At 48.3% G+C, this 19,277-nt stretch overlaps 1 protein-coding gene across 4 annotated transcripts in view; it reads right to left on the bottom strand.

Annotated features, from left to right (window-relative positions):
- URB1 (URB1 ribosome biogenesis homolog) overlaps positions 1 to 18,127 on the bottom strand; it is an 80,804-nt gene extending 62,677 nt beyond the window's left edge. For all 4 annotated transcript variants that reach the window (XR_003414778.2, XM_027041720.2, XM_027041718.2 and 1 more), the window contains exons 1-7: positions 17,902 to 18,127; positions 14,785 to 14,924; positions 13,784 to 13,935; positions 12,683 to 12,815; positions 7,368 to 7,464; positions 5,062 to 5,147; positions 3,559 to 3,684 (exon numbers count right to left, since the gene is read on the bottom strand). Coding sequence is in view for 3 of the 4 variants with exons in the window: in XM_027041720.2 (XP_026897521.2) it covers positions 3,559 to 3,684; positions 5,062 to 5,147; positions 7,368 to 7,464; positions 12,683 to 12,815; positions 13,784 to 13,935; positions 14,785 to 14,924; positions 17,902 to 18,043 (876 nt within the window). In the remaining variant the exon portion in view is untranslated. The remainder of the gene's footprint in view (positions 1 to 3,558; positions 3,685 to 5,061; positions 5,148 to 7,367; positions 7,465 to 12,682; positions 12,816 to 13,783; positions 13,936 to 14,784; positions 14,925 to 17,901) is intronic.
- Positions 18,128 to 19,277: the final 1,150 nt, after the last annotated feature.

Here is a 19,277-nt window from a genome sequence, read left to right as displayed (position 1 = left end):
GAGCCCCACATCGGGCTCTGTGCTGACAGCTCAGAGCCTGGAGCCTGCTTTGGATTCTGTGTCTCCCTCTCTCTCTGACCCTTCCTCCACTTACACAAGCAAGTGCACGTGCTCTCTGTCTCTCAGAAATAAATTAAAAAAAAAAAAATAGAGTCTCTCTTTACAGCATACACTTCAATTAGAAAATCATTTTCCTAAGCTTCTATTTGCTTTTGCGTTGTGATTGATATTGTGATATAAGAAATAAATACATGGCACAAAAACAGACACACAGACCAATGGAATAGAATAGAAACCCCAGAACTAGACCCACAAAAGTATGGCCAACTCATCTCTGACAAAGCAGGAAAGAATATCCAACGGAAAAAAGTCTCTTTAACAAATGGTGCTGGGAGAACTGGACAGCAACATGCAGAAGAATGAAACTAGACCACTTTCTCACACCATTCACAAAAATAAACTCAAAATGGATAAAGGACCTGAATGTGAGACAGGAAACCATCAAAACACTAGAGGAGAAAGCAGGAAAAGACCTCTCTGACCTCAGCCGCAGCAATTTCTTACTTGACACATCTCCAAAGGCAAGGGAATTAAAAGCAAAAATGAACTATTGGAATCTCATGAAGATAAAAAGCTTCTGCACAACAAAGGAAACACTCAACAAAACTAAAAGGCAACCGACGGAATGGGAAAAGGTATTTGCAAATGACATATCGGACAAAGGGCTAGTATCCAAAATCTATAAAGAGCTCACCAAACTCCACACCCAAAAAAACAAATAATCCAGTGAAGAAATGGGCAGAAAACATGAATAGACACTTCTCTAAAGAAGACATCCGGATGGCCAACAGGCACATGAAAAGATGCTCAACATCGCTCCTCATCAGGGAAATACAAATCAAAGCCACACTGAGATACCACCTCATGCCAGTCAGAGTGGCTAAAATGAACAAATCAGGAGACTATAGATGCTGAGAGGATGTGGAGAAACGGGAACCCTCTTGCACTGTTGGTGGGAATGCAAACTGGTGCAGCCACTCTGGAGAACAGTGTGAAGGTTCCACAAAAAATTAAAAATAGACCTACCCTATGACCCAGCAGTAGCACTGCTAGGAATTTACCCAAGGGATACAGGAGTACTGATGCACAGGGGCACTTGTACTCCAATGGTTATAGCAGCCCTTTCAACAATAGCCAAATGATGGAAAGAGCCTAAATGTCCATCAACTGATGAATGGATAAAGAAACTGTGGTTTATATACACAATGGAGTACTACGTGGCAATGAGAAAGAATGAAATATGGCCCTTTGTAGCAACGTGGATGGAACTGGAGAGTGTGATGCTAAGTGAAATAAGCCATACAGAGAAAGACAGATACCATATGGTTTCACTCTTATGTGGATCCTGAGAAACTTAACAGAAACCCATGGGGGAGGGGAAGGAAAAAAAAATAGAGGTTAGAGTGGGAGAGAACCAAAGCATAAGAGACTCTTAAAAACTGAGAACAAACTGAGGGTTGATGGGGGGTGGGAGGGAGGGGAGGGTAGGTGATGGGCATTGAAGAGGGCATCTTTTGGGATGAGCACTGGGTGTTGTATGGAAACCAATTTGACAATAAATTTCATATATTAAAAAAAAAAAAGAAAGAAATACAGCTGACCTTTGAACAACACAGGTTTGAACTTCACAGATCTGCTTATGAGTACTTTTTTTCCCATGAATGCAGTACAGTACTATAAATGTATTCTCTTACGGTTTCCTTAATAACATTTACTTTTCTCCAGCTTATGTTATTGTAAGGATAGAGTTTACAATACATATGACATACAAAATACGTGTTCATTGACTGTTTTTGCTACGCGTAAGTCTTTGTCAACAGTAGGCTATTAGTAGAGTTAAAAAAAATTTTTTTTCTTAATGTTTATTTATTTTGAGAGACAGAAAGACAGCGAGCAGGGGAGTGGCAGAGAGAGAGAGGGAGACGCAGGCTCCAAAGTAGGCTCCAGGTTTCTGAACTATCAGCACAGAGCCCGACACCGGGCTCAAACCCACCAACTGTGAGATCATAACCTGAGCTGAAGTCGAATGCTTAACTGACTGAGTCACCCAGGCACCCCAAGTGTTTTTTTCTTTTTTAATGTTTATTTATTTATTTTTTGAGAGAGAGAGAGAGAGAGACAGAGAGAGGGGGAGACTGAATATCCCAAGCAGCCTCTGCACTATCAGCAGAGTCCGAAGCAGGGCTCGAACTCATGAACACCAGATCATAACCAAGCTGAAATCAAGAGTTGGGTGCTTAACTACTGAGCCACCCAGGGGCCCCAGTAGTTAAGATTGTGGGGAGTTAAAAGTTATACACGGATTTTGACTGCATGGGGGTCGGCCCTCCCAGCCCCTGCGTAGTTCAGGGGTCAACTGTATTTGGTCTTCAACCCCAGCTCCTGGCGGAGAGCCCCTAGAACCCCAGTAATTTCTTGTGTGATGGGGGTAACACCAATTCTCACACAGGGCTCCAAAATCCTCTGGAATGTTCTACGTGGTAGGAACATTTTTTATTCTAATGAGGCAACTCTTAACAGGCTCCTGGACAGCTTCTGGCTGGACACCAGAATGTAACCAGTAGTGAGAGCATTACTGACCTCCCTGAATTTGAATGTCCTCACCTGTAAAGCAGACACATTAAAAAAAAAGATTAAAAAATACTCTTAAGAGGGGCAAGTTTAAACCTGTAGTTTTAAACAAGCTTAAGAATGACTTAATTTCTCTTGGTCTTTTGAATAAAATTCCACATTTGGGAGTGTTTTTATTAAGCCCCCAAGGCTTCCTGATAATAGGGCATACAAAACATGTTCAAAACAAGAGGACATAGGCCAGTCACAAAGATAAAAGGACGTAAAACACAGGGCTCTTGAGAGGTAAATTACTATAAAGTTCACAGGAAGGCTGAGCCTTCATTACTCTGGCCAAGTCCATGTTCCGAAACACCCTGAAGAAAATCAAAATGAGGATGAAAACGTACACTGGCCTTGGGTCAACTTGAAAGCAACTGTTCTAATTCAACGTTTGAGGAACTATTACAAAATAAATTACACATGTCAGTAGGTGAGGAAATTGGGGTTTTCCTAGACACTTGGAAGTAAAAGCAACGGGCCTTGAAACTCTAAGAGCTGGTATGAACAGGATGGAAAGAAGGAAAAGAAGAGGTAAATGAGAGGAGGAGAGAGCCTGGGTCAATACTATGCGTCTACTGGGCAAGCCCAGCAGGGAAAAACAGCATGTCGCTCAGCTAAAAGGAGTAATGGTTTTCCCTTCAAGGGAGAAAAAAAAGTCTAATGTCAAAATACCTCAGAGAATAGAAACAATCTTATAAAAAAAAAAAAAAAAACAAAAACCAAAACTTTAAAAAGATCATATTTCATCTAAGCGGAGAATCAATATAACCACAAGCCAAGAGATACAGATCGAATGGAGGGACTTTAGGGGGTACGTTCCCCAGTCTCCAGCTGTGAGGCTCACACACTAACAGTGAGGTCAACTCAAACCCAACAGGACTGTACCTTGCCATGTTCCAGGTTCACGTCAACAATCCCATTCCAGCTGTAGAGAGCTGCTATATGGTTCAACAACTGCCCCGTAAAGAAACGCACCTTCTGGGTTTTTGTGATATTTTTATTGTGAACTACCTGAAAACAATAAAACACATGAATTTCAAGGAGCTCGATTTTCACAACAGTGTGTATTGTTTTTCATCATTACCAAAATCCTGTGGGCCCACGGCAAAATATTTGACCAGAAAAAGGAAAAACATAAAGAGAAAAACAAAATTCATCGGTATCTGAACCGTCCTAGGATACAGTCAGCATCTGGTATACTTCCTTTCATCCCTCCACCCCGCAACACAGAAGATGTATGTGTATCACTGTTGTGTTTTGTTTTGTTTTTGTCTCTGTGAGATTATATATAGTTTTCTGCCTACTTTTAAATAGTATGAACTTTTCCCACATTATTAAAAACTCCTTTAGAACACCATTTTGGAAGGCTATCATTCTAGCGACCATAATTTATGTCACCGTTCCCCGGGGGGTGCAAAGCGAGGTTGTTTGCACTCTATCGTCTGCTTCCTTGCGCCGAGTCCTGCCTGCGTCCCTGATTATGCACTCGGAATTGTGGCACAAGGCCTCAGCTCCCCTCAAACCCGCTCCTGCTGCCTCCCAGGGTGTCCTGGGTGGTTCTGAGGTTCCCAAGTCTGGGAACATGTTGAAGACCTCTAACGCACACCGCCAGACCTGCTAGAACACTGCCTCCACGAAAGCACCCGACTCAAAGGTACTTTTGCCAGCACCGAACGGCATTGTTTTAAAAGGTCAGTGCTGATTTGGTTGGTGAAAAAAACCTGTACCTCATGACCTGTGTTACTTTAAACCAGGGCTTTTCAGCACCACTGACATTCTGGCCCAAATAACTGCTGCAGGGGACGGACCTGTGCGGGCAGGACGCTGGGCCTGGTCTCTACCCACTGGGTGCCAGTTGTTACTTCCCCGGTTATGACAACCAGAAATGTTTCCAACACTGCCAAATGTCTACAGTGGAGGGGGCAAAACCACCCCCAGCTGAGAACCACAGTTTTAAATACTATACTAATCAGCCATTTTTAGATGGACTGCCAGTTCATGGCTTTTGACGACTTTTTGTGTTGGCAGAGTCATAGAGTTTTTCTAACTGAGCGTTTAAGTTGCTTCTGTATTAAAGTCAGTGATTCGTTCAACCAGTTTTAAAGTTTCTACAAGATGCTTGTAAAAGGCAGAACATATAAGGCGATACAAAGTCACATTCTGCCGGGTGTGTAAATGAAAACAGCCATAACTTACAGCTCCCAATTATCCCTGTGGCTCCCCATGAAAGGGCGAGCAACAGCGTGTCTCCTGGGGTTATAAAACTGCAGCCCGAAGGAACAGTTTGCCACCCCACAGCCTGTGCGCCCGAAGACACTGTAGCTCTAGGGTCCTGTCACACCCTGGAGAAGACAAACCACAGAACAACACTGAGTACCAAACACGTACCTTTGTTTTCAGCGTGGATAACAAAATATTGACGGTAGAAATCCTGTCTTCCTTTATGCCCGAGCTAAAAATGCAAGGAATAAATTCTGAAAGGAAAAGGTGCAAAGCATTAAACTCAAAAATATTTTGAACACGAGAGCAGACGAGAGAACAAATTACTTCATAAAGTGGCACAGCAAACAATGCCATTCGCTCCCTTTTTTATTTTTTGAAGGTTTTGTCGTTTTCGATTACACATGTTCACAGTAGGAATAAACCACTTCATGACATGGGAAATCAATATCTAAAGGTAAAACAATGACAGAGCCATTAAAGAGGTTCAGTAGTTCTGTTTTACTGTCCTTCATACTGACTATTTGACAGAGAATGTACGTACAATTTTGCTGAATTTCTCTCTTTGCTTAGATTTGCTGATACCTATATCTTTATATATGTTTTTTTAGTGAGAGGGCTAGCAGGGAGAGGGGCAGAGGGAATGAGGGAAAGAGAATCTTAAGGAGACCCCATGCTCAGCACGGAGCCAGATGTAGAACTCGATCCGTCTTCAACGGAGACGAAATCAAGAGTCGGACACTCAACCGACTGAGCCACCCAGGCGCCCCCAGATTTATATTTTACATCATTTTATTAACTGTGGTAGAATTTGGGATGATGGGTTTGCTTTCTTTTCATGCTTTTGATCTCCAAGGAATCAGCTACCACAGCTCGATGCCGTATCATGACTAACGTAATGGTGACACTGGGCAGAAACATCAAAGCAATTAGAATTTTGCTTGCTCCAGAGGTGCTCAAAGGGCACACACATATTTTCTACAAAGGAAATTCATTCTCAAAAGAAGAAAAATCAGAAAATACCAAACAAACCAAAAGGATGAAATCTGAAAGCAAACATAATTCCACTACCCAGAGGTAACTAGTAACCGCTAACCTTCTGCTATATCCATATTCCGTTAAATGTATCTTTCAGTAAAATGGGATACTCGAGTTTTATAACTGAGTCTACACCCAATCATATGTTGTTTAAAAGGCTGACATCGGGAAGCATATTTCTACGTCATTTCTAACAGCTGCGTTCCACCTTATGATTAGTCCTGTTTGTCCAATCAATCCCTTGACGGTGAACAGTTAGGAGGAGTCCAATTTTCAGCGAACATGAAAAAATTATCCACTAAGAAAACCTCTACTCACATCCTTAATTCTACCCTTAGGATAAATGGCCAAACGTGGAATGGCTGCTGGATCACACATTTTTAAAGTTTCGACGCATTTTTCAAGTTTTGCAAAGCGCCCTGCAAAAACATTAACTGAAGTACAACCCTGCCCCATCAGCAGCGCACATGAGTAAGCCCAAACCGCCGTCCTTTAATAAAGGCCGGACGGCGCAGACGACCACGGGAATTCGGAAGAACCCTAGCCCTGGCAGCAGCAGCAGCAGACCTCACACAGGAGCGGCCACAGCAGTTAAGGCCTGTCTGCTGCACCGTGCAACGAAGGGGTCTCCTCCGTGGCACCGCCTCCCCCATCAATGGGGCTACCTGCGCGGACCAGGGGTGACACCGTATGGAGTGACCAGCACCCACCACCCTGTTCTTAAACGGTCGCTGGCTGTTGTCCAGAGAGAGCTCGGGGCTCCCACCCTGGGGGAGGTGAGAGAAGGACTGGAGACTCGGCCACCCCGGGCCACAGGCACCGTGCTGTTCCTCTGACTCCCAGAGCTCTGGCAAGGACGTGGAACCTGCGCACAGAGCCTGGTATCACACCGAACACCTGCTACGTGCGAAGTGCCTTCTAGTGCCATCGTTCTCCGTCTTACTCAATCTCTCGATGAGAAGCAAGCGGCCCGAACAGGCTCTCGGCCACAGCCACCAGAAGGTGGTCCAGCTAGACTTCTCTGAAGCTCCATTACCAATATTCTGGTAACACTCAGCAAGGCCACCGAAGTAACTAAACTTTAGTTTTCCGAAGCCAACTACTAAGGAGGGCCGGGCAGCCAGGGCTACGTATCTGTGCATGTTCTGGAGCGACAGAGCCTCCTTTGTTTGTACGGGTCTCTCAAGTTTGCATCTCTCCTTTGTCAGCACGTCGCCCAGCATTCCAGGTAGCATGACAGGAATGCCTCTGTAGGTGCTCACGAGCGACATCAAAACCGCACCGACCGCGGCTTCGCCGCACACGCGTCCTCCATTCTAGTGTGTGCAGCGGCCATAAAGGCTGCAGACTGCTCAACCTGGAAAAATGTTCTGCAGCAGATCTTCCAAAACACAATCACCACCAGGCTTTGCTACGAGACAAAGAGGCGCACCTACCTTTCAACTCCAGCACCTGTGCTATCGTGCTGTCATCACCGGCGATCAGAAAGGAGAGGGCGAACTGAATGTAGGCCAGCCGGACGTCGTGCACACCCTGGAGGGGCGAAGGAGACCACGTGTCACGTGCAGGAAGCAGGGACTTGGCGGCACGCACGCCCCTCCTGTCCCAATGGCACAGAGGCCTTGGGGCTTGTGCCGTCAGAAGGCTCAAAGGCTAAAACAATGGTCATGTCTCTATGGGAACATGGAACCTTTTCTCTGCTCTTCTCCCTCAATCTTCTGCTCTACTTTTCCTTGTCTTTCAAGCTGTTTTTAAATAGAAAAGAATGGGTAGGGGCATCTGGGTGGCTCAGTCGGTTACGCGTCTGATTTCAGCTCAGGTCGTGATCTCACAGGTTGTGAGTTTGAGTCCCACGTCAGGCTCTGTGCTGACAGCTTAGAGCCTGGAGCCTGCTTCGAATTCTGCATCTCCCATCTCTCTCTGCTCCTCCCCAGCTCACACGCTGTCTCTCTCTCAAAAAATAAAGATCAAAAAAAAAATCTTTTTTAATAAAAAAATCAAAAAAAAAAAAAAAAAAAAAGAGAAGCATGGGTAAAGTTTGGCTGAGTCCCCTTCCCGGTCATAACGTAAACATTTTGGGTGTCTAGACCACTTTGGTATGGAGCAGAAGATTCCCAGCCTGTCCAGACACCATCTACTTCACTTGCCAATGAAATAATATACGCATTTTTGAAAATCCAGAGCCAATGGAAAGACTGGTTCTGCTTTTGCTGACACCAATGAGATGCTGTCTGGGTTTTATCAGGTATTATAAATTCACACCAGACACCGCGGCCCAGACGCTGTCCTGTTACCAACCTTGCGTGGCCTTCCTGGGACTGACATCTGCACTACTCTGCCGTGACCCAAGACAGTGTGAGCCGCGACCCAAGACAGAGGGCGTCCCCGAGGAGGCCCACAGGCCATGACCAGTAGCCAACACTTCAGGGGAAGTCGCGGGGGCCATCTGATCAGCTTTCCCTGCCAGTAATTTTAAGACACACGCGTGTCTCCTCATCAGGTTCACACGCCAGGAGTCATGTGGAACGCTCACTGGCTGTACCAGCAGCAGCTCATATGCTGGGATCCTCCACTGCTTCAACTGTCACCTCCTCCCTACTTGAGTTATTCCAAAGATACCCTAATTGGTTGCCAGGAAATAAGTCAATGCCATGGAGAATTAGTTCCCTGAATGCCTGGAAAGATTAAGAAGTCTGCCTTCCAGATGGTTCCATTCCATTTAGTAGTGGCAGGGTGGTGGTGAGGAGGAGGAGGAGGAGGAGGAGGAGGAAGAGGAGGAGGAGGAGGAAGAGGAGGAGGAGGAGGAAGAGGAGGAGGAGGAGGAAGAGGAGAAGGAGGAGGAAGAGGAGGAGGAGGAAGAGGAGGAGGAGGAGGAGGAAGAGGAGGAGGAGGCGGCGGCGGCCAATGTCATTTACTGAGCATTCACTACACCAGACACTAAGTCAAAGGCTGCACATCTGTTACTTCATTTACTCCTCTGAGCAACTTGAGGTGGAGACGCCTTCTACGCCCATTTTACAGATGAGGAAACAGGCTTTAAAAACTCACTCAAGGACATGCAGCTACTAAAGTGAGTACGTACTGGAACTGGAAAACAGGAAATAATTGTACAAACATACTGCCTCGTGCTCGACTTTACGTCTGACTGGACAAGTGCTTTCTTCTCCGAGCTGCCACGGCATTTTCATCTTGCTTTTTCTCAATCTGCAAGGATCGCACTTGGAACCACCTAGGCCTCTACATGAGAACTGAATTAATTCTGTCTTGTTTTGTCGGGTGTCTGTTTCTTGGGGAGAAAAGAAAGGCCATCAGACCCCTACCCTGCAACATCCAGACGGAGGCCTTGCACATTCGCTGTCCTCACTGGGTCTACACTTCCATCCGTGCCCCACGGCATTTCAGCAAGACCCTCTCAGACCGATCCTGGTTTATTCCAAATACACTAAGCGCTCAAAACTATGCTCCCCATTCCGGGGACGACTCTGTGGGCCTCCTCACAAGACAGAGTTTGGGTACCACGGTCACTAAGGTCTTGAAAGTGAGCTGCTTTTCCTCAGCGTACCTGCAACGCTTTAGTGCCTTCAAAACACAACAATTCAGTGGTGTGCAAACAGCAGTTATATTCAAGACGCCATAATCTCGGGCTGAGAGACGACTCAAAGACGACTAAGATACCGTCCCTGTCCTCAGGAAGTTTAAAGGAGCCACCGCTCCCGAATTATCTAGATGCCTCGTTAAAAGAAACACATCAACTAACTCAAGCACAGGTAACTTGTTATCTCGACCCACGTGTGCCTCGTGTTCCGCAAGAATGCTGGTGAGATGCCAAAACTTGCCTGGTAAGGTTCAGTGAGGTACTGCTAGCTGGCTGGCTGGAAAGGTTCTACAAGTTTGGGGGGGTGCCCACTTAAGTACTGGGAGTCAGGGCCCTGGAAGGTCGGTCGCAGTTATGTGCCACTCTGGATCCTTCCATCCTGCTTGTACACAGCAGCTGGACTAGATCCCCTCAAGGGTCCCCCCAGCAATGAATTTTGAACTGATATGCAAGTGGGTCCTCACCTCCCGGCCTCCATCTCGCATATCCCAGCCAGCCCCCAATTTCAGACCCCTGACTGTGAACACACCAAGATCACCCTAGACACAGCGTGCACCCCCTCCAAGCAGCCACTGCCCTGCCTCCCGCTCACGCCCCCAGCCAGACAGCCCCTCACTGTCCCCTGGGCCTCTGCCGTCCGTCCCAGCAAGCTCCATCGAAGGCAAGAGGGCCACATGCCCCATTCCTACTCTCTGACTTCACAGCATTATCATCGTAGGAGGAAAGCATCCTGGGCTCTTTACGGCTCGTTCCGCAAAACGCTGTCTAAAATAGACCAAAACATATTTGGTAAAACTGCTCTCTGGCAAAGGATTTGAACGGCGCTTTCTTTGGCTGGATGAAAAATAACTCTTTTCACAAAGCTTTAAGAATTCCCTCCAAGATGCTAAAACACACCCATTAAGAAAAAATAGATCTATAGATCTATCAGCTTCTTCAATAACCGAAGGGCATGAGAAAAAGGTTGGGGGGCGGGGCTTTGAGAAAACTCAATGCCAGGGAAGAAATTTAAGAAACATACCCACCAAACACAATGGGCGGCCCTTGTCTGGATCCTGATCTGAATCACAAAGGGTAAAGACATTTCTGAGACAGTGGGAAAAACGGAGGCCGAACTGGGCATTCACTGATACTAAGAATTGTGAGCAGTATTAGGTGTGGTGATGGTAGTGTGGTTTTGTTTTAAAAGCTCACTTTTTGTTAAAGGTACACGCTGAAATTTTTACGGGGAAATGCGGTTCCCGGGTGGGATCTGTGGCACTAGACCGTCCCGAAACAACCAAACATGTGGGAGAGGGGGCCGTGCCTGCAGCTGGAGGACAGGTAGGTGGGGATTCTCTGTGCTGCTCTCTTTTTTAATGTCCCTGACATCCCTATATGGGGGAAAAAAAAAAAATTATTGTCTAAAACCATTTCCTGAAACAAAACATTTAAGGTATGCCACAAAGTAAAAACACTTTCATCTTGACGATAATTCTCATTTTACAGACCGAGGAAACGTACAATAAGTTGCCGAGACCCCGAGGTGAAGTGGGTGCGGCCTACAGCCGGGGTTCAGGCAGGGACGCCCCAGTCGTGTCTTGGTGGGTGGTCTGGGCACTGACATATTTTACTTAGGAGGCTGAGCTAGTTGAGGTCAAGAGAGAGGGAGTGGAAGCAGGGAGGGAATCGGATGGGTAATTACTGGCAGGCTGACTGCCAGGTAAGACCAAAGAAGCATGACATCTGCCCTAATGTGCAAACGGCACGCAGATTCTTTTTAGAGATGCATTTAAATGTCAGGAGCCATCACTCAATGAACGGAATTTGTTGACACAGAGTATGTGAATAATTCACGGTACTAAAAAAAGAGAATCCGCGAGACACTAAGACCTGGGATTTTTTTTTTTTTTTTTCCTCAGGGAACACCTTGTTTGTAATTCCAGGAAAACCCTCAACACAGGGCCCGACCTCCCGAAGCCATACAAGTTACTTGGTGTTACTATGATTAACCTTCAGTCTATTACCTGGAGGTGCGGAAACTCCGAATCCCTGAAGAGTTAGAGAATGGGGTGCGGAGGTAAATCACGCTCACGTGGCCCTCCACCTGGGCAGACAGGTTGCTGACCGTCGGTCTGCCGTCTGTGCTCGGGATGGGGGTGTGGAGAACGGAGACCATGTGGTGTGCGACGGCACAACCATGCCAGCAGGGAGGGCTCACACAACTCTTTGCAGCTTCTGAGTCCTCAAACTCGTGCTTTCTCAAGAACCTCTCTCAACCCAAGTGAAACTTCTAGGGCCACCAGGGAACTTTTTTTTTTTTTTAATGTTTATGAGAGAGACAGACAGAACGGGAGCGGGGGAGGGGCAGAGAGAGAGGGAGACACAGAATCCGAAGAGGTTCCAGGCTCCGAGCTGTGAGCAGAGCCCAACGTGGGACTCGAACTCACAAACTGTTGTGACCTGAGCTGAAGTCAGACGCTTCACCGATTGAGCCACTCAGTCGCCTGGGAACTTTTTTTTTTTTAAAAAAAAACAAAAAACAAAAAAAACACAGCTCTCCTGAGGGGCATGTCCAACTTCGGCTCAGGCCATGACCTCATGGATTGCGAGTTCGAGCCCCGCATTGGGCCCACTGCTGTCAGTACAGAGCCCGCTTCAGTTCCTCTGTCTCCCTCTCTTTCAAAACTAAATAAACATCTAAAAAAAAAAAAAGCTCTCCTGAAAACCATTCACAGTTCAATTCTTTTTGGCACAGTCCAGCACCTACTCCTTATAAGACGTACAAACAGGAGGCACAAGAAACATTAAAAAGCCGTAAGTATCTTCCTTGATGATGCCACTTCCTAGTTGAAACTTCCAAGGGTTTTCTCCAAAATGGACAGAATAGGACCAGGACCGGGACACCCCACGAAGTACGTGGGAGGTTATTCCGTCTACTCTGTGAAGACGCTCACGAGCTATGTCATCCTCACGGGCCAGGAGGGCACGGCGATGCTGAGCCCCCAGAGAAGCCGTCCTCAGATGTCCCTGTCATCCAGGCTCTGCCACACATACAGGCCTTGTACTCCGCCCACATGAAGACCAAGGTCGAAGAAAGGACAAGAAACAAACTGCTACGGCCCTCCAGAGAGCAAGGAAACACACGGGAGGTACAAGACGCTGGGAGCTCCTCACCTTTGAATCCCTCTTGGTCGCCAGGGTGTACAAGGTCTTTTTATTCAAATCAAAATGGCTGCAGACGTCCCTGGCGGCCTCAGGACCCTGGGTCACCATGGCGGCCATCAGGTTGAGACAGGCTCGAGCCATCCTGTGGGAACATCAGGCACGTGAGGAAGAGCAGAAGCACAAAGCCACTTCACTGCAAAGCCAAGTGCACTCCAGGCTGTGCGGTCTGCTGTCCCCAAATCAGAAAAAGGAAGGAAACAGATAGGCAGGCATGCTTAAAAAAACAAAAACAAAAACAAAAACACCCAAAACCAAAACTTCACACAATCTCCAAATAAAGCTTAAAAACAGTCTGAAGAGGATCCAAGAATACAAAATGTGAGACACAAAGAAGATGGCAAGGTCTCTGCCCACTAACTCATCACGTAACTGGGAGACCCGCGGCTCGTCCCCACCACTGAGGGCACGAAGACGTCTTCGGAGCGGGCGTCTCCAAAAGCAAGCTCTCAGCAGCCTTTTGGTTCCACTGCCCCCCAAAACCCGTGGTTGACTACGTGCCTACCACACCCCAGGCCCCGTTCGAGGTGCTGGAAGACAGCATCTCATATGACACTCAAGGCCCCTGCCTGCATGCACCTTGCATTCCAGCAAAGGGAAGTGGACAGTCAATAGACGGACCTAGAACATTATGTCAAATGTCTGGCTGCACGAATAGACCTGCAAATGGATACTTCTGCCTGCCAGCTAAAAGGACAGAAAGTGACAGCAAATGGAGGACAGTGGAGCAAGGCCTCCCTGAGATGACACTTCTGGACCACAGGGTCCTGAAGGAGAGAGGGAGGGAGACTGCAGTGACCACAAAGAGCCGCTAGGGCAGAAGGGCAGGAAACGTAAAGAATGTCCAGAGTGTTCCCATAACAGCAAAAAGAACAGCAGCACAGGCATGACAAGGACGCATGGTAGGAGTCTATGGTGTGAGGGGCTGGCCCCAGGAGAAGCAGAGGCAGAGCCATGGCTTTACGAGGAAAGGAAAGGTCAAGAGCACTCCCAGAGAGCTGAACGCAGACCGAGCCCACGGCTGGTCTTGCCACATAACAGCGGGCAACTTACCTGTAGCCCGAGGCATACAGGGACTCACAGATGAGCTTCATGTGGCTGTTCAGCAGCTTTTTCACGATGTTGGTTCCCACAACATGAAAATGGGAAAGGTCGCTCGCTGTCCGCAATAGTATGGCCTCAAAAACTTGAAATATTAATAGTGTCTGCAAAGACAGAATTAAAATGCTTATGAATCAGCTCATTTCTGTTTTTCCTCTATACATACACTCCGCCTGTCCTAGCCAGTCATTTAAAACCTTCAATGTGCATGACAGGCCTGCTCAGATTCTGAGCCAAAGGCAGGAAGGTGACAGCTTCACAGGCTGCTCGGCAGACCCCCAGCTCTGGAATTAGTCCTGCTCCCATGGTCCAGCTAAGTGGAGAACTCTTCCCCACTTATAACTACACAAAATGAAATGAAAAGAGCGATCTCTACTCATGACTGGACCTCCCTGCTCTGGGGATATTCAGGTCGACAGTCTTACAGCAATAACCCTGAGATTTCAACAGGTTCATAAATATCCCGAATTCTGAACCAGAAGTCTCTGGAACCAGAAGTCTCAACTCAATATGTGTGTGCAACTATGACATACAGTTTCTACCTATTTCCCTTTTGTCAAAACAAACCAACCATGTCAAGGGGGCGCCTGGCTGGCTCAGTTGGTGGAGCATACGACTCTTGATCTCGGGGTTACAAGTCTGAGCCCCAGGTTGGGTGCAGAGATTGCTTAAAAACAAACCATGGCAAAACCAAGTGCATTGCGATTAAGGGTCTATGGTCCTTCCCTCTGGTATCATTCACTAACATGAAGTTAGCACTTTCCATCCACATGCTTTAAAAAGTCACGATGCAAAATTGGATGTATTCCTATGACACAGGAACAAAACATAGTCTTCTATAGAAAGGTGATAATGTTCTGGAAATTTCTATCACATTTCTCTCCATCAAGCTCAACACCATAGTGGCGTGAACTTTGTCTTCTCTTCAGCAAGCCAGGTGAGGAATGACATACTTCACTTTCCGGCCGCTTCTCCCCGCTCAGGAGCTGGAAAATCTCTGCACATTCAACCGAAATCTTTATGTACCCTTCCACAACATCATACACGTCTTCCCTCGGTAGCTTCTTGGCAGCAGCGACAAATGCTTCCAAGGCTGAAATAAGAGTAACGTTCAAATGTTAACAGGGACGGTCTCCTTAGCAACAATCACAGCCGCGGCTGCGACAGAGGCAGATTTCCAGCAGAAGCATCCAGGCGGCTGGAGGTGCCGCTCACCCGGAGGGAGAACACGGCAGCAATGCGGAGACGGGGCCATCCAGAGTTCTGACATGGCCTTTTCTCTATCTCCACTGAGGTAAAGGGGAACAACTTTCAAAGGAAGAGCTTTAGAGCCAAGCCTTCTAGGGGCAGGGATCCTCCCCACCGCTGACATCGATCCACTCCTGGGCACCCTCTGGGTCTAGACCAATCTAACCCTGAAGCCATACACTCACCTCCATGAAGGGGGTAAAATCAGAGGACGGATAAAGAAAATGTGGCGTAGCTGATCTGTATCTAAGTGTATATATATTATTCAGCCAGAAGAGAGAAGGAACTCTGCCTTTTGCAACATGTATGGACCTTTGAGGGCACAGAGTGAAGTAAGTCAGAGAAAGACAAACGCTGTATGTTCTACTTATAGGTGGAACCTAAAAGAGCCAAACTCATACAAACAGAGAGCAGAATGGTGGCCAGGGACTGGGGGGTGGCAGAAATGGGGAGATGTCAGTCAAAGGGTACAGACTTTCAGCTATAAAGATGAGTAAATTCTGGGGCACCCGGCTGGCTCAGTAGGTAGCGCATGCGACCCTTGATCTGGGGGTGGAGAGTCTGAGCCCCACATTGCGGCCAGAGTTTGCTTAAAAGAAAAAAAATAATGAGAAAGATGAGTAAGTTCTGGGGATCTAATGTACAGCATGGTGACTGTAATTAACAGTACTGTAGCATATACTTGAAGCTTGATGTGGTAATCATTTCACACAGTATATGGGTGTCATCATCTCACTGTACATCTTTTCAAGTTTTTCTATTTTGAGAGAGAAGGAGAGAGCACGCGCGATGGAGGAGCAGATAAAGAGGGGGAGAGAGAATCCCAAGCAGGCTCCACGCTGTCAGCGCAGAGCCCGACACAGGGCTCAATTTCACGAACCGTGAGGTCATGACTTGAGCCAAAACCACGAGTGGGATGTTTAACTGACTGAGCCACCCAGGCACCTGTCATCGTACACCTTAAACTTACATCAGTTATGTCAATCGTATGTCAATAAAGCTACGTAAAAAGACAACACAAAAATAACAACAAAAAAACCTTTCCTAATGCCTGGATGAAATCAAAACCCCCAACATCTGTCAATTCTACTTCTCTGATCTGTCAGGAGATCACATCACAGGAAGCTATGAGAACACATCAAAAGGGAGACAGAATCCAAGAGAGAGACCAGATTCAAACACAAATTCAACACAATCTCATACAACGGATTCACACTTTCACCCACTGACTTCAGCTTCGCCGTGTCTTCCAACTACCTCATCTGTACCCACTGCCCGTCAACCCGAGTTTCCTTCTGAGACCTGTTCAAATGTAGCACCTGAATGCCAAGGAGCTGCCTGAGCAAAACCGTGAACACGTACATGAATACAATCTTTCAAATCATTAAGCATGCTCTTTCTTCTGCCACAATGGTTCCTGTCCCTGTTCCTACCCCAACCTACAACTCCGCTGAAAAGCCACTCCCTCTGGGGAGACCTCTTTGATCCCCCAGATTAGGTCTGAGGACTGAAGGCCCTATGTACCTCTCCTCTGGAGGACTGGTACTTGGAACTCTTCATATGTAATTATATTCATTGACACCTGCCTTCTCCACCTCACTATTCATGTGCTCCAGAATGGCAAGGCCCAGGTCTGATTTTTTACTCACCATTTTCTCTCTAGCACATCACAGCCCCTAGTAAATAACGCAGAAATGAACGAATGACTGAAATGTAGCACTCTGAGCTAAAGCAGGTATCATCTTCAAAGCACTGGCTGGCAGTTGCAGGCATCAAATGTTTAAAAACAAAATTTATGGGAGGACAAATTAAGTGGGGCTATCCTGGCCATCAACTTAATAATCTCTTTAACCAGGGAGAAATGCTGTCACTTCTATTTTGACACACTACCAGTGCTCTCACATACTAGCATATTCAGTTGTTGGGGCTCCTGGGTGGCTCAGGAGTGGCTCAGTCACTTAAGCAGCCGACTCCGGCTCAGGTCATGATCTCACAGTTAGTGGGTTTGAGCTCCGAGATGGGCTCTGTGCGGACAGCCCGGAGCCTGGAGCCTGTTTCAGATTCTGTGCCTTCCTCTCTTTCTGCCTCTCCCCTGCTCACACTGTTTCTCTGTCCCTCAAAAATAAATAAACACCTTAAATTTCTTTAAAAAATTCAATTGCATTTTTTTCCTCCTAACCTACATACTTTTCCAATGGATTACAAGAGGTTGTGAAGCGTGATCACACTTTTCAGAAAGTGAAATTACAGAATCTGTTCCGTATTGGTCACTAGTCCAGTGACTAGACCAGTTCCATATTGGTCAACTGACCAGTCCCTGGGACGCTTCATGCGGTAGTTTATTACATGTCATCGGATCAGCTTGAGTGTTGGGGGCTCAAAGCTCTTGAAAATAGCGCTGACGGCCACAGAACCAGCAAACTGGCTCAATGAACGGCCCCGAGCTGACTCGCAGTTGGGACTCGGCAAGTATACATATATGCTTCTCTGACAATTGCAATAGAGGTTTTGGAGGTTGCTAAGGAATGCCGCCCGGCCAAAGGAGGCGTGCAGTCGCGTGGAACTGTCACGACCGAGCAAGGCGGATTCCACCACCTGACAGCCCAGGGCAAGACAGTGCAGCGCGCGGCCCTACAGCGGCCCCGGCCGCCCGGGACCCTGGACGCCCGAGCACCGGGACCACGGTTTCCCGTCTGCAAACCGGAAGGCCCGGCTCTGAGTCTCCGGGACCGAACAATGCACAGAGGAGGGCTGAGCCTGGCACGCGGCCGCGACCCGCCTCGCCCGCACGTGCTCCCCGCCCCGGCCAGCGCCGCACTCACCCGGCTCCGCGCCCTGCGGACCCCGCAGCTCAGCCTTGAAGCGCACGCCCGTGAGCTCTTCGGAGCGGGGCCGCTTGGCTGCGCCCGCGCGGAGAGCCGTACTGTCCTGGCCGCCCGCGGCCTTCCTCTTGGGGACCCCCATGGCCGAGAGGGCAGGGGCGCGCCGGGATCTACACACCAGGAAACCCGGCAAGAGGACGCGCGGACAGCAGAGTACAACCTCGGCGTGCCAGGTGCCCACACGTGCGCAGGAAGGGGCGGGACCGGCGGAAGGGGCGGGACCTCAGTGGGAGGTCGGGGCGGGCCTGCGCGCCTGGGCTGGCGGAAGGGGCGTGGCCTGCGGCGGGGCGGGGCCTGAACCAGGGCGGGCGGCCGGGAAGCTAGACCCGGTTCGGGGAGGTGCTGCAGGCGCCGAACCCCGAGGTTTCTCCTGTTTCTGTTGTTCACGCTGGCTCGCTCGCTTCTTAGGACGAACCGACACCGCCCTGCCACAGTGAGGAGGAGCCCTCCTGCCCCCAGCGGCTCTCTCGAGGGTCTTGGCGGGTGGAGCCCCCGGGTTCTCCATTCCCTGGGGGCACGAGCCCCGGTGCTAAGCGGCTGCACAGTCGGATCAGTTCTCGACCTGGGGCGCCCTGACGCTGCCGGTAGAAGAACTCTCTTGTCAAACAACGGGCTTCGATGCTTTCCCTATTTAAGGGCCTTCGGGTTGGCCGGGAGGGTGACTGCCCCTGGCTAAATGCCAGGCGGGCTTGAGCGGGAGGTCTTCCTCTGGCACCTGGGCCGAGGGTCGTGCAGGTGCCCTTAACTCTGACCGCACCTTGTTTCACAGGCCGAACCAGACCGGCTTGTCTGGTGGGATGTCGCCCCACACTGGCCTCCATCCCAGGCTTCCCCAAACTAATGGGAGGACGTGAGCCCTTCTGGCCAAGCAGGTGCGAGGAGAGACGTAACTTCTGTGAAAACCCTTCGTGAACAGTGCAGCGGCTTCCACATCCAAGTTCCCGTCCTTGAAATGGAGCCAGCAGAGCCAGCCCTACCTAATCTTTGGGGCTGTCCTGAGCTGAGAAAGTGATACATTGTGTATGAAAAACTGCTTTGACGGGGGACAAAAAGTTCTGTGTTCTTGTAAGATGTCAATGACTTGAGAGCCGAATTAAATGCTTTGCAGTAAAGTAGAGGTTTAAATGAGTAAGTAAAAACTTAAAGTGGCTCAGAAGTGTGTGGATGGATGCTTCAGACTCAGTCAGCCTAGTGCCATGAGTCACTGATGCCAGATCCCTAACCCCACTCGTTCATGTATCAGGCTTACCAAACTTTCAAGTAGTAAACTTCCAAGTAGTGACATGGCTTTCTATATTAAAGGCCTTCATGGAGAG

This window comes from Acinonyx jubatus, chromosome C2, assembly GCF_027475565.1.
Source record: "Acinonyx jubatus isolate Ajub_Pintada_27869175 chromosome C2, VMU_Ajub_asm_v1.0, whole genome shotgun sequence".
Lineage (NCBI taxonomy): Eukaryota > Metazoa > Chordata > Mammalia > Carnivora > Felidae > Acinonyx > Acinonyx jubatus.
The sequence above is the reverse complement of the archived record's forward strand: the minus strand, read 5'-3'. Positions and strand labels throughout refer to the sequence as shown.